We start from the raw sequence: 16,760 nt of genomic DNA, 5'->3' as shown, positions 1-16,760 counted from the left end.
TAATTAATCTAAAAAGCCAAATGTTCTAAGTAAATTAACATTAAATTCCTCCAAATAATAGTTTTTAGATAATTTTTTCGGAAGTTTAATACAACCATTTTGAATGAGAACAAAAAGAGAAATTTGAAACTAAAAATATAGATAATAGATAGAGATAGATAACAACATACACTCATGTCCAAAATTAAGGTCACAAAAATGTTTTTCAAAGTAATTCTAAATAGCTACCAGTAAAATTTAAACAAATTATATTTTGTATATTGTGAAGGACCGGTAACACGATATTCACCTTTGTTGTGGGAAAAAAATGTTGTTTAGCATTAGTTTTTGAGGAACTACTGAAATTAGACCACTTAGGCTTCTGGGAGTTTTGCCTGCAATTTTGTGAGTATTGCATTAAAATAAAAAATTTAACTGGTTTCCAGTGAGATTGAGTTCTCATAATCGTTTAGGCGATTCCTTGAGATGGACAGCCGTTGGCAGGCTTGAAGCAGGGCAGCCTCAGGCGGAGGAGGCTCGATGGTTACAAGTGGCACCGAAAGTGGTATTCAGGTCGTGGAATCTATTCGAAACAAGTGGTACTGTAACCGGTAAAGCCGGCCAAGGCTGTCACAGAGCAAAGACGCCTGCACAGGATCGCTATTTGGCATTAAGCGCACGACAGCATAGGCTAACAACGGCTCCTCAACTTGCTCGTGACCTTGCTGTTGCGTCTGGAATAAACAAACAGTATACAGACGTCTAGCAGAGAGGGCTCTTTATGCCCGGCGATCAGTTGAGTGCGTCTCTATGACTATATTGAACAGAAAAGCCCGGTTGTTCTGGTGCCGAACACATCAGTCTTGGGCACAGCAAGAATGGGGTAGTGTTATTTTCAGTGATGAGTCGAGATTTACAGAGTGACACTCGTCGAATCTTCATCTGGAAAGAGCTAGGAGCTCGCAATCAACCCTCCTACGTTAAAGAAATCGACAGATTTGGTGGCAGAGGAATCCTTGTCTGAAGTGGCATAATGTTGGACAGTTGTACACCACTGCAAGTCTTCGATGCGGGTACTGTCAATGCACATCGCTATAGAGATGAGATCCTTGAAGCCTATGTGAGGTTGTTCCGGGGTGCTTTTGGCCCAGACTTCATGTTTATGGACGATAACGCGCGTCCACACAGAGCCCAGATCGTTGATGATTTTCTTGAGGAAAAGGATATTCGACGTATGGACTGGCAATCAAGGTCTTCGGATCCACTCTTATTGAACATGTTTGGGATGATCTCGGAAGAGCCATTGCTCAGCGTAACCTCCTTCCTAATACCCTCCAAGAGTTAAAAGCCGCGTTTTTGGAAGAATGGGCTTTGTTGCTCCAAGCATTAATCGACACCCTCATAAACAGTATGAAAGCTCGCTGTGATGCCAGTATAGCAGTGCCCGGTGGTCACAATCCATATTAGACAAGCTTTCCCCGAGATGAATGCTTTTTCTTTGATTCATAATGTAAAACTTTTTTGATATAACCTGCTTCTTAATTCCCAATTAAAATCTTTTCCATGTTGTTATGTGTCTATGTTCTTTCTTCCATTGCAGTGTACCTCTGTGCCAAATTTCTTGGCAACACAGTGAATAGTTTTTCATTTTTCGCTGATTTTATAATTGTGACCTTAATTTTGGACATGAGTGTATATACATATTAGGGTTGAACGAAAAATCAATTTTTGATTTTTAATTTGTAATAGCATGGAAAAGTTTCCTTTTGGTGTAGATAAAATAAATTATAAATATGAAAAATATCGGAGTAGGCCTTGAGGTGCCCCAAGGAGGTTAAAGTTTCATAAAAATTGAAATTTGTGCTTTATTTTACGAGATAATCAGCGTTGGATTTTTAATTTGTAATAGAGTTGAAAAGTTGTCTTTTGGTATAGATAAAATAAATAAAAATTATAACAAATATTAGATTACATCTTGAGGTGCCGCAAGGACATTAAAGTTTCATAAAAACAAACTTTCCGTAACTTTTTAAGGATTTTTGCTTGCCTCGATTATGAAATAAAAATCTTCGAATAGGCGTTGTCATATGAATAAAATAATAATAAAAAAAATTACTACTGCACTGGCATGGCAATGAGTTGTCGCCGGAGCAGTTGTTATGGAGGTAAGGCGCAGGTTTGTCTGCATCCGGTGACAAGGAGAGGCCCGGTTTAAAATCAGTAGCTTTGCCGAGTTCAGTTGAGTTTGCGTCTCCGCTCCGTCTATTGTGTAACTGATTTGCTAGTTTGTGCGCTTGGGTATTTTGCTGTGAGTAAAAGGGGTCCAGTCTGAATTAGTGAAAACGAGACAAACATCGGAGAGTTCTATTTTTGGGAAATTGAACTCACAATGAAACTAGTGCTACTATTATATTAGACATAACCTCAATTTTGATTCAGAGAAGGATTCTTCTGTAAGCGAAATATGTGACACTTTAGTTCCCATAATAGAAAAATATGGCCAAGAAATTCTATTCCCATTGCTGCTAGCGAAAGAATGTCAGAAATGTTAAAAGCTTATGATGCTAAATATAAAAATTTATTAAAGTCTAAAAGTAGAAAATGTTCAGATAAGTTTGATTTCAACCTTAAATAATTTAGAGAAGAGGCTAGATGTTTATTTGATATTACAGACTTGTATAAAAGAGATGGAATAAAAGGTTCTTAACGATTAACGCTCTAATAAGAAAATAGTTATAGGTAATAATTATATAGCTACAACACATGTGATTTAAAATAGAAAGAAGCAAAAAAGAGTAAAGAACTACAGAGAATAGTTAAGTTTAATCAAGAACGGAAAAATAACACTATTGCATCAGAAAAGATTACTGGCGACAATGATAACACAGACGAACAACAGTGTTCTTTACAAAAAGAGGCAAACCAACCAGATCTCTCAAATAGACAAGAAGAGATAAAACTTCCAGGTGCCTGTGTGGTTTAATATTAATTTACCTTTCACACACATTCATGCTATCTCTCTGATCATCTCAAGAACGTTATAAATCAGATTATTCAAAGAAATGGGTACTTTGCTGCTTCAGAAAATATCCTTTTGTCTCTGCTAAGTGATGTACGTAAAATTGATAGAAAACTTGGTTTACGATGTATGTTAAAAGCAAGAACAGAAATAAAGGCAAAATCAAGAATTTAAAATTTCAAAGATATACCGGGTGCGGCATAAATTCGTGCAAACTTCAAAAAATCATAATAAAAAAAGTAATGCTCGGAAAAAATTGCGGTTTGCGGGAATATGTTCAGAGAACCTTTGGATTTCGTTATTTCCATTAAAGAAATGAATTTAAAAATGACCGATAGATGGCGCTCAGACAGTCATACCGAGACGGTTTATGCAAATCAGGAAAACAGAGCACAGTAACATTATAGTACATTTTAATTTAAAGCAAAAGAGGCTCAACATGATCGCCAGCACAAGGTATTAAGCAAGTGAGGCGCGTAACTACACCTATTACAGCTGCGTGTAACATGTCGACATCGATGCCACTAACGGCCAATTGAATGGCATCTTTCAGTTCCATCAAAGTGGCAGGAGAGCTCCGGTAGACGCAAGACTTCAGGTATCTCCACAACCAAAAGTCCGCTGGAGAAAGATCTGGCGATCGTTAGGGCCATTCATTCTTACATCCTCTGCTTATCACACTATCCTTAGTGAATGTGTCTAGGAGGAACGTCTTAACGGAACTAGCAACGTGGGGCGGGGCACCATTCCGCATGAAGGTGACGGAAGATAACGCACGTCTTTGCTGCAAAGCAGGCATAACGTGGTCTCGCAAAAGCCTAAAGGTGGGTTCACACGAGGTTTTTTATTGCGCGCAATCGTTGTCTCTCTACTGTTGTCCCTCTATTGTCCCCGTGTGAACAGTTGAGACAACGTTGATGGAACAATGGCTAATAGTTGTCCCGACGGGACAACCATTTGCCATTGTCCCGTTGCAGTCACGTGATTTTCCTGAAGTAGGCGTGACCTTCTATTGCGCGCAATAATAAGCCTCGTCTGAACCCACCTTAAGATAGCGTTCTGCAGTGACGGAACAGGTTTTCTAACCGGATACAGGACAACGCTCTTCAAAAAAGAAAGGGCCTAGAATGAAGGACACAGTGAAACCGCACTAAACAGTCACATGTGGAGAATGTGGTGGTTTGGTCGTGTACGCACGAGGGTTTGATGCTGCCCAGATACGACTGTTTTGCGTATTGACGTCACCATGCAATGAAAAGTGGGCTTCATCTGTCCACATGAGGTTCAGTAACCATTTTGGATCACGTTCCATTTGTGCGAGCACCCATGTTGCAAAGGCTTGTCTTTTCTCGCAATCTGCTGGCAACAACTGGTGAAATGCCTCTATCTTGTACGGATGCAGTTTCAAGATTTCGCGCAGAATGCGTCGGATCGACTTTTCCGGAATTCCTGTTATTTTACCTGCTTCACGTGCACAGGAAAAGGGACGCGGGCAGCGCTGACGGATGGTCTGCCACTTCGTGGACGACCCTCTAATCTTTCCGTTTCCTCAAAACGGCGAACTAAATTCAATATCCCATTCAATGAAATTGGGTTTTTCTTCGCCTTAATTCCTTTCACCGTCCGTAACTGTCGCAATGCTTTAGTCGCGGATTCACCGTTCTTATAGAACAATTTAAGCACTAATGCTCGATGCGGTAGCGATAGCATGCTACTTGCGTCGAATGACAGATCCATTTCCAGCCTTGTGTTTTATAGCTATACTGATTTGCATAAACAGATTCTGTATGACGTGCCAGCGCCATCTATCGATCATTTTTAAATAAATTTTTTAATGGAAATATCAAAATCCAAAGGCTCTCTGAACATATTCCCGCAAACCGCAATTTTTTTCGAACATTACTTTTTTTTATTATAATTTTTTGAAGTTTGCACGAATTTATGCCGCATCCGGTACTTTGATGCAAAAGATTACATCGTTACATCGACATGATCTCATGGCTTGAAAATGAAGTGACTGACCCCCCCCCCCGCCCTTTGTTAAAACATGTTTCCAGTGACTCTCTCAAAGACTTTATAAAGAAGGCATCTGAAGCTGAATACCAATTAGTATAAGGGCCTCGGTTATCGACTTTCTCCAGCTTCCTTGTCTCATACAAGCAGTGGAAAGAGCTGTTAAACTGGCGGCCGAATCGGCTCAAAATGTCTGTGGTTCAATCATAAGAGAAGGATGCATGAGAGCAAAAATTGACTCCCGTGAGAATACGCCAAAATAATTTTAAAAAATCAATTTAATGTGGCAATGAAGTAGAAATAAGCGTTTTGCAGCTGTAATATTTGTAATCAATAAGGATACAGAAGTATTAAACGCAAAATTTACCATAAAAAATATTTTATTATTATTATACTTTATAATAAATATTTTTTTCCAATTGCAATTCTTATATATGCATTTAAAATCTGTTTTGTAACATTATATGAACGAAATATTCATAAAAATATTTTACCAAATTTTATAACTTTTCAGTTTTTTTACAAATTTTAAGCTCTTTGCGACACCTGGAGATATTGTTGTATTGCAACCAGAATTTTTTAGAATTAATTTTGAATTGAAAAGCTAATTTTTCTCCACTAATACAGATCTAAAATACAAGAAAAAATTTTAAAGGTCGATTTTAAAAATTTCCATTTTTCCAATTTTTTTACAAATTTTAGGCTTTTTGCGGCACCTCAAGATAATATTGAGGTTCCGCAAAAAATTAAAAAAAAAATTAATAAATAAATAAAAATGAACCTAAAAGGCAGCTTTTCCGCACTATTACCAAACTAATATATATATATATATATATATATATATATATATATATATATATATATATATATATATATATATATATATGCAGAATTTTTAAAAAATATAGACAAAAGCGCAAAAGCTTCTTGCATACAAAGCGATAGTATCCTGATAATAACCATTATGATTTCAAGAAAAGATTACACTAAATTTTGATTTTATTAGTTTTAAATTTCTAATAAATTAAGTAACTTGTATATTACTGTTAACTTGTCTATTATATTTTCCATTGAATAATAATTATTTTTTAATAAAAAAATTGAATTAAATTATCATTTTAATTCATTCATTTTAGTAAAAATTTATGTTCAAAACTCATTTTTTATACTATTTTAATATATTTCTTCTACTCATTTATAGACTCACACAACCGCTTTTTATAAATAAAAAATTGAATAGTATAGGCAAAAATCTATATATTTGTTGAGCCCTAGTAAAATATTTTCCCAAATTTTTGTAATTGACAAGCTAAATCAAAAGGAATGGTGACAGGCGAGGAATATAAAGGGTATTCAATGACTACTTGGTTATCACAGTTCAAATTAGAATATAACTAAATCACTGTTTACAAACAAATTATTAGCTGTGTGGATGCCGAACTATGTCAATTTATAAAGTAAGAAGAAATATTCAGTTTATTATTTCGATTTCATCAAAAGACGGAATTGTACTCACCTGAAATCTATAGCTTCCAAATAAATTGCTGGATCGGGGAACATATCTCTGGAGATATCTGAAACAGATCCTCCTGTAAGTGAAACTTTCCTTAATTGATTTAAGGCTGAGAAAACATGGCTTCCAACTTTTTTTGTGTAAGTATCTAGCAAATAAGCCTCTTTGAGTCCATAAGGCCCACTCTCAAACCAGTCATTGCCCAAAACGGGAATAACATTTCCTTCGAGTTGAAGAAAAGTTAATTTTTTTAGATGAGATAAAGAAAGCCTGAACATAGGATTGTCTTCACTGATAAAAGCATCTCTTATTTCAAGACTCTCAAGCGAATTTTCCAATCCAAGGAAAGGAGGACGTTGAGACATCTCGCTAATACTTGTAATATTGCTGAATATTATATTTAAAGAACGGATTTGCAAACCCAAAAATGTATCTGCTTCCAAAACACCAATGTTAGACTTTTCGACATCAAAATTTGAAAATTTGTAATTCTTCATTCCTTTCACAACATTCTTAAGGGCTGTTCCCGAGGTGAGTCCTACACAAGAAACCCACGGTTTTTGGTCCACTCCTATGGAACAGGAGCAAGGATTGATGTCCTCTTTCGATGGACAACTATTCTGGCTTAGGCAACTTGTCAAAGTCAAGCAAAATACAAACAGTAATCGTTTCATAGTGAGTTTTCTTTGGTACCTAGGAGAAGAAGAAGAAAATGTTATTATATTGAAATCAAAATGAGTCCGGATCCATATTTGTTACGTACGAAAGCCTACGGATAAGGGGCGGAACTTGGTCTCATGGTTTGAGGACTCATTGGTTTCAGACATTTCCGTACGGGTCATAAAAGTCCAATAAATCCTTCGTAGCTCATTGAAAAAAGGAGATAGAAGTGATTAGTCTCGGTGTGCTAAAAACATATTAACTGTTGGCGAGAATAATTGGCAAGAAAATGTTTTGATATTTTAACTAAATTTTGATTCTTAAACATAAGGAAAAAGCTTCTGTGTGTGTGTGTATTGCTGATTCTGTACAAACCAGACCGTTTGACCTACACCTATAAAATTTGGCAAATATATAGTTTGGTGGGTAGAAATATGCTTTTAAGGGCGATTTTTTCAAATTTTTAATTAGAATTTTAATTAATCAAAGATTAAGTGGGCTATTGGCATTTATTCACGATAACTTTTTAAAATATTGTTGCAAAAGGAAGACCTAAAAAAAGTCAGCGTGGCTTAGTGGTAAAGTACACGCTTCGAAAGCACACGATCAGGGATTCGAATCCCAGCCCCGTTGTCTTAATTTAAAGATTGAACTTTAATTTGAATTTCTTGTTATTCATTTGTTAATGTTCTAGAAGCTTCGAGAACTTTCTATATTCTTCCTTATAATTCTAGATTATTCTGAAAAGGTTTAAATTCTGAGTTTCACAAGCAGTGGGGTCAGTTTTTCTCCTGCATGTTACAGGTTGCTTAGAGCTAATAAACTTAATATAGTGTTACTTTGTGACCTGTTATTCTTTGGATCTTCGTGACAATATTACGGTAGGAAAATAGATTTACAGCAACATAAAATTTAAAAAAAAATTATCTTTTTAATGATGTCAAATTTTTTACTATATAATTTTACTTTCTATATTTAATATTTTTTAAAAATATTTTTAACGTATTTTGCAATAATATATTTCACTGTTTAAAAGAAACTCCAAACCGTTCGAAATGTTGTTACTAATATTTCTTCTTGGCTTTTCTTCTATCGTTCTGCCTAGCATATGAAGAATAGGTTTATTTTTCCATGGCGAGAACATTTCAATATTAGGTTATATTCCAAATGATTTTTTTTTATTATTTTTGTATTTACGAATAAATTTCAACTTCAAAATCAAGCAATGTTGAAAATTTCTTTTAAGTGCCTCCATTTTCAAATACTGCTACTTTTTCCTATGGTATAATTGTAAAAATAAATATTATGTGTATAAAGTATAGATAGAAAAGCAGAAAATCGGGGAAGTACAAAGAATTAAGTGAAAAAAAGACAGTTTAAGGCTAATATGATACTATATACAGGGTGTTACCGTATTCGAACAAAAAATTCAGAGAGGTGATAGTAGGCTTGAAGAGGATTAAGAATCACTATACAACATTGGGTCCTAAACAACATTTACTAGGTGGAAATCACAAAAATGCAGGGAGGCCGAAAATTGTTGGCGACTGTAAAAAATTAATATAAAATGCAGATTTGATGATCCAGGGGGTCGTAAATTACTGAAAACGAAAATGTAGTTTATATCCCTTATCTGCAAAAATATTAAAACTTAAAGAAAAATAAAAGCTTGAAAATGTAAAAAATCTCATGCTCTTTAATTTGATATAAGTATTTAGTATGAAAATTGGGAAGGTTTTAAGATATTCAAGAAAAACTAAAATGTGTATCAGGCATTATTGCTGGAACATCGGTAACGATGTTTGCAAAGGGTGTTGTCAAATTCGAAAGATGAATTCAGAAAGGTGATAACATACATTAAGAAGATGAAAAATTACCATAAAACATAGGGTCGCAGGTGACGTTTATTAGGTGAAAATCGTAAAAACAGGCATCGAAAAGACGATGAACCTGTTGAAGAGAATGGCCCTATGAATGCAAGGATTAGTAACAAGTTAGTGGAGAGGAAGAAACCTTTTCATATGTGAATTTTCCATGTGTTTGAGAAATATAAAAGCAGCTAGCAAGTATTCATTGATTGGAATTGTAGAATTGATGACCTTAAAATACATTCATAAACAGCCTGTCAGATTCCACGAATGACGAATATGCGAATATACATTTAACTTACAGCCGAGCGGATGACAATGGAAGCCTAGCTCAAAGAATGTATCAAGTACAATATCCGAGGAGGCATTGTCCGCACCATACCACGTTTGCAAACATTGATCGATATCTGCGGGAGAGAGGATTTTTCAAAATAACGAGGCCAAAACGCAGGACAAGAACGGAGTGCGCGCACATCTGACACAGAAAACAGAGTTTTGAAACGTTTTGCCGATACCCTATCAACAAGCACACTATCAATTGCAGCTATATTAAGTATTCGGTACGAAACGTAAGGTTATGTGTGCTGAAAACATGCACCCATTCCACTCGAAGAAAGTCCAATTCCTCTTCAATGATGATTACCCACTGTGAGTGGAGTTCGCGCCCTGGATACGTGATACCACACAGGAAGATGCAAACTTTACTTTGAGAAATTTATTCTCAGATGAAGCCTGCTTTAAGAGAGATCGTCTTTAACACGCACAATGCGCATATTTGGTCATTCGAATATCCCCACATCACTATCTCGTCAAACGTACAACACTAGTTTAATATTAACATCTGGGCAGGGTCATCTATTGGGACCGTATCTTCTGCTCGAACGCCTTGGTGGCGAAAAGTACCTTGTTTTCTTGCAGCACATCGCTCCTTACTGCAATACCGATAATTATACGCCAAAACATTTGGTTAATGCGCTATGATGCACCCGCACATTTTAGTTGCATTCATGAAATCTGACATCTTGTTTGTGAATAATGTTTAACGACCATCAATTTTGCAATACTCATTAATGAATCCTTTCTAGCTGCTTTTATTTTTCTCGAACGCATGAAAAATTTACATACGAAAAGGCTTCTTTTCTATTACCTTTTTCCTAATCGACACATTCATAGGGCCATTCTCTTATCCAGGCTCATTGTCTTTTCGATGTCTGTTTTTGCGATTTTCACCTAATAAACGTTACCTGCGACCCTATGTTTTAGAGTAATTTTTCATCTCCTTAATGCCTACTATCACCTCTCTGAATTTATCTTTTGAATTTATCAACACCCTCTGCAAACATCGGTACCTATGTTTCCTAGTATACATTTTAGTTTTTCTGGAATATCTTAAAACCTTCTCAGTTTTCATACTAAATACTTGTATCAAATTAAAGAGTATGAAATTTCTTACATTTTCAAGCTTTTATTTGTCTTCAAGTTTTAATATTTTTGCAGATAAGGGATATAAACTACATTTTCGTTTTCTGTAATTTACGACCCCCTGGATCATCAAATCTGCATTTTATATTAATTTTTTACAGTCTCCAACAATTTTCGGGCTCCCTATATTTTCGCGATTTTTACCTACTAAACGTCATTTGGAACACTATGTTGCATAATGATTCTTAATCCTCCTGATGCTTACTATCACCTATCTGAATTTGTCGATCGAATTCGGCAACACCCTGTACAATGAAATATATTCAGATAGATATCAAAATTTGAAGTTTAAGAATGATTTGTTGTGGTAGCAATTGAAATTTTCATCAACCATTAATCATAGCGAACCAATTGGTCTCCAAAGGCGGCAAGTTTAAAATATACGTTTGGAAATCATATTAATTCTCCGAATAATTCATTTACAGACTAAGTATACCAAATATAGTTGAAATAAAAATCTATAAACTGTAAAAAAGAAATCTAAAATCGTGAAATTTTATTCTAAAAAAATACACTTGAGCTTAACAATTACAGACATAGACGTTTCTAGTTGTTTTAAGATGAATGGGTAATTTAGACGTACGTTTCAGCTAATTAATAATACATAAATTTATAACAAAATTTAATCGATGATAAATTTCTTATTATTTGAAATAAAATATATCCAAAGCCTTAGAATTTCTGGTAATCAAGTTAATAATTCGTATATCTATAAAATAACAAACCTCATATAGTTATAAAAATGCATCAAATCTCATACTTAAAAATTTAGTATTATGTTATATTTATGTATGAAAACTTTGTCTTTTCATACATAAATATAAATAGAAGATCTTGAATGTAAAACGTATATGATATCCAAGACCCATACATATATTTTTAACTGTATAAAGACACGCAACTTAAAGATTGATGAAACAATAAAATTGATGAAAACTTTTCTTAATTGTAAGATAATTTGTATATAAATATGCCATTATTTTTCTGCATTAATATTTTTAGGTTGCGCTGAATTGTACATTTTTTCTTCCCAGATATATTTGCTCTAAATTTAGTTTCTCCACGTACAATGGTCAATCTTCTAAAATAGACCGTGAAGATCGATAAAGTTTCTGTAAAAAATTGTGAAAACAGAATTAGTTAAGAATTTTTTTCAAATACATCTGTTCCTAATATATCTGCGGTTTCTAGAAACAAACTTTTAAAGGTCTATAAAGGTCTTATAGTTTAAATAATATACACCTAAATACAATTTAAAATAATTTCTCAATTACATACTATGCAAATGAAAATGCATTTGCTCACGAGCAATCAATATTAGTTAAAATATTATTTTATATCAAAAGAAATGCATTAAATATTTAATAATCTTTACGTATAATTGCTTTTACATGTACTATATAAACTGATTTTATTTTGATTTACTTCATTTTAATGCTCATACAAAAATAAAAGAAGAAGGAAAGCATTTCTTTACACAAATGATGCTTAGTATTAGTAATTTATTAATTTCATAATAAATAAACACTAAACTATAATAAAGGTATTTTTATACTTTAAGTATTTTGAACATTCTTTGTGAGAGGTTACTTTGATAGAATTTTAAAATTATAATTGTTATATAGAAAATAATTTAAATTATTTTTTTATAGTTAGTGGCATCAAAACATTAACGTTCTGGTAAGCATTCCTTCACATTTAATACAAAATCACCAAAATTTTAGCTTATGTTGAGAAAAAATTACTGCTGTTACATAAATATTACAATGCATTTTTTTTTATTTAACCATATATTAATAGGAAATTATTCATTTCATGATAATAACATGATTACAAATGACTATAACGGAAATATACTGACGATTTAATCAAAGTTTTTTTATATTATGACTGAAAGTAAATTACATAAAAAGAAGTAAATGCTCATTCACATAATTATGAGAAGAAAAAAATTTTTTTTAATGCTGCAGCAACAGCTTCCCTAGCAATGCAGTAACACAAGTCTGGTTTTGTTACTTTCAATAAAGAATCTATTGTTGTAAATCCAATTGCTCTTCTTGAAATTTTATATTGATCTCGAGTTGGAGTTCTACGATCTTTGGAATTATTTTGTAGCCAACTAAACTTTTACAGTACAAAAATATCTGCAACATGCACATAGTTTTCACAAAAAAGAATAGCTAAAGACCATCCGAATCAATGGTCACATCGAAATGTGTTCATAAAGCTGTTTCTAATGAATAATAATTAAATTTACAAGAGTTTTGAATCTAGAATACGGGAGCTTTTGTGTCAACAGTCGAAAGAGATTATTTAAATAATTCTAATAAATAGAGGGGAAAAAGGCCTATTTATTAAATAGGCAAAGTTGGCTACTGCCAAGAGGCCCCTTAGCTCTGAAAATTTTTTAGTGATACTTTGAAAGATATTTAATTTTATAATTTAATTTAATTAGAGGACGTGTAATCGAACTTATTCAAATCAAAATCAAATATTGTATATATTAATTTTGGAACTTTATTCTAGTGATATTCCTAATTACCATTTGCAAGTTATTTATTAAGCTATTTTATAACTTTTAAAAATTAGGGGCTTTTTAATTTTAAAAAAATAACCTCTTCTTCTATAACATTATTTAGTGTATGTTAAAAAAAAAGTTGTTTCTTTTTTACGATTTGGCTTAAAGTTACCTTTAAATTTTAACTGTAACCTTTTTATATACGTAAAATCTTGAAATCGACTTTTTAGAAAGGGACTTACGATTGCATTTGGACAAAACTTGCTACTTAAAAATGCTGAATAAAAATTCAATTAAAATCAATAAAAAATACTGGTTTTAAAAATTAGGTGGCATAAAGGAGCCTAAAGATTTGCATTGCCTCATAGCCATAGGAAGGTTTAATTCTGTCCTAAATTCTTCTCAAATTGGAAATAATCACATTTTTTTAAATATGGAAAGCGAGTGATTAAATTCAGTGTAAAAACTCTCTTTTTTTTTTGTAAGCCTTGTGGGAAAAAATCATAGTTTATGAGTAAAAACGTAAAGTAAGAGAGTAGATCAACATTATTGAAGAGTGCATTATTAAAGCTTCATTCATCACGAGTTTTAACGACTCATTTTTCATGTATGAACGATCTTTAAAAAAATTTAAATTCTTGAAGAATTTATATTACATATATATGAATAATATTTTGTTATTCTGTTTAATTTTGCAGCAGTAGATTTCGGTTATCGTTTAATAGCGTATCTAGAAGAAAACTGAATTTGAATTCAGCTAATATCTCATAGATTTTACCAATAGCATATGATCATTTAGCGAAATATTATATTTCTGTATCATTAGTCTCTTTCTTTTTATGCACTCTGTACTTGCAACATTTCATAAACAAAATGAAAATACATATAACGGACAAAAAATTTATCCTTTTCACAGTACAAATTTTTTTTAAAAAATGTAAGAACACTGAAATTAATTCTACAATAATAACTAGAAAGGTTTAAGTTTGTAATAGCGCTTCTACTCTGGAAATTGATTTTTTGAAACTGATATAACACGCTATCTCATAGAAATGCAACATCCGCACTTCGATATTTTCTTACTACTTACGGCATTAAAAAATTGCTTTTGCAACTATTCCCTCTTTCAAAATCATTTCAATACCGGTTACTTCATTTAATTGTACTTCAAATTTAAGAAACAACTTTTTTAAGTGCCTATATTTAAATAACATATATTTCAGTGTTCGAACTTATTGAATTAAACAAACGAATCAAGAAGAAATAAAACAATATCTGATGAAACCAAAACCCTTCCGTTTAATGAAGATCGTTATATTTATATAAAGTAATGCAATTACTATAATAAATTTAGAAGAAATTATTATTGTTTCGAAGTAGATACAGTATTTATATGAGAAGAAATATCGTGCTTCCTTGATTTTTATCATACATTTTTGAATACATTAATTAAAAGCGATTTATCTTTCATTAAGGACAAAATGAAAAGTATTCAGAATGTATTAAAAGCATGAAATTCTATTAAAGAACATGTCATTAAGTATTCAAAATTGTATTAAACATCATGTTAAATTTCGCCTAATCTGACACTTTTAGATAATCTGATTTTTATTAGTAACACAACTGGCTTGTAAACAAGACCATTGATTGACAGTTTTATGACCGGTACGGAATTGTCCAGTATGGAAAAGTCATACAACCCTCTTTTTTTTTTCATCCCTAAAATTTTCCTTAGCAAGCATATGAAACCCGGTTTCATATGCTTGCTTAGGGGAATTTTAGGGGCGAAAAGTAATTCGAGTCTAACCGCACAGAGTTCCGTTGCTCTTGACAGCATTCATTTGCGTTTTTTTAAAGTTATTTCATCGCATCTAAGAAAACCGGGGACAGAAGGGAGTAATTAAGAGAAGTAACTGCCTTCACTGTTCTCAGTGAAATATCTGACTGAATTTAGAGTTTTCCTTTACTCATAACTAATGTTTCTTCTTCTTAATTGATTGTATGTCAGATGGGCTCACTCATTAATTTGTGCTATATGCGCTGAAGCAATAAAATGCTTGCAAAATTATAAACTGTGATGACTGTTCTTTTGAAACAAGCGACTACTAGTAATACCGCGTTTTAGAAGCGTGTTGAAAATTGTAAATAAAGAGAAATTTGATATTTTGAATTTGATGTATTGAATAGGTACAGGTCTATCATTTGGCCATACAGATGACATTAATAAAAGTTATAGTCTTGATATTAAATGCTAAAAATAGTCATTCAGTTTAATAAACTAGGGAATAATTTTCAGTTTATTACAGCTTTAATTTTTATATTTTAGTTTTATTTCCTTATTAATTGAATTGTTGAAATGAATATCAATAATTATTAGTTTCCTTAATTGTTCTCAAAATTCTTTGATTTTACAATTGTCTTCCAGTATATGCTTCATACCTATTAAATTACACTTTATGCAGAAATTTAAAGTTTTAAAGCGATTAAACATCTGAAGGATTGTTTCATTCCCTCATTGAAGAAAAAATTTCGATGGTTATTACGTTCTGCAAATAATTGATACCCAACATTATTTTGAAGATTCTCATTTTAATATAAATCAAATGCCGTACATTTCTTATTACCTTTCTATCCCTTTCATGAATAGAAAGGCTAAAAGTACTTATCTGTCATCTATCATTATTTCCATTTGTTGATCATCAAAATCCCAGTAATAAATATTTAAAAAATTACAAACCATTAAAAAATCTGATTCGTTTACAGTTCCAGAAAAATAATAAAAGTAATACAATTATTGTAAAATATTAGTGAACATCATTAATATTCGGATGCAGATCTGCCTCAAAAGTTTTCAACATTATTCTTTTAAATTGCTGCAAATAGTCCAACTTTTAAAAGCTTTTTAATTATTTAAGTATATTACCAATTTCATTTATTAGAATAAATAATTCAGGGAGAATGGGTTAAGAAGAAAATGAAACGTGGTGATTCTCTGAATTTTATTTCAAAATATTTTCTTTCTTGATTAATCAAAAACAGAAGTGGTGATCATGTTATAAAAGGTTATACGATAAATGGCTGACAATGCTATATGTACAAATCTCCTGAAATGTAATGTTTTTCTTAGTATGCTCTTAAAAATCATTCAGTAGATATAAATGCAATCATTGCGTTTTATTGATAGAGAGTCATTCTATGAATCCGGCAAGCGTTGGAATTCCAGGGCCTCAAAGTCCTGAGCGTTTTTCGTGGACGAAATTAAAATGGAATTGTCTCTTCCTTCAGAGAAATGACAAGAGGGGGACACTTATTGAGCTGTAATTGAAATGCGTGATCAGTTTTTAACCCCCTGTTGTTGTCGTTTGCGGTTTGAGGAATAGTTCGCTTAATTTGTTGTTGCTAAATTTACACTCACTCTCGTTTCGACTATTTTAGATATATTTTTTTATTTGCATTTCATCGTTGCTATAGAATTCAGAGTAAATTTTAAAAACAAAATAAACTAATTGAGCATAAAACATTATTATCTTTGAATCTCCTTCGGATATTTTTTTTTTCAAAAACGTATTTCCTCACTTATCAGACATGAAAACATATGATGATAAAAATGAAGTTGGTATTTTAAGTTCGTTTTTCAGAATGAGTGCTCTTTATTCCAAAACTTTGTATAAAGCATATGAAAATCCTCATGAAGTCTTCAATGAATGG

General features: G+C 32.4%; 1 protein-coding gene across 1 annotated transcript in view; it reads right to left on the bottom strand.

Annotated features, from left to right (window-relative positions):
* The window catches only part of LOC129960010 (uncharacterized), a 42,347-nt gene that overhangs the window by 16,594 nt on the left and 8,993 nt on the right, over positions 1 to 16,760 (bottom strand). The window contains exon 2 of the mRNA XM_056073008.1: positions 6,528 to 7,217. Within this exon, the coding sequence (XP_055928983.1) occupies positions 6,528 to 7,198 (671 nt within the window). The 5' untranslated portion in view covers positions 7,199 to 7,217. The remainder of the gene's footprint in view (positions 1 to 6,527; positions 7,218 to 16,760) is intronic.

The sequence above is a fragment of the Argiope bruennichi genome, chromosome X2, assembly GCF_947563725.1.
Source record: "Argiope bruennichi chromosome X2, qqArgBrue1.1, whole genome shotgun sequence".
NCBI lineage: Eukaryota > Metazoa > Arthropoda > Arachnida > Araneae > Araneidae > Argiope > Argiope bruennichi.
This window is presented reverse-complemented; position numbering and strand designations above follow the sequence as displayed.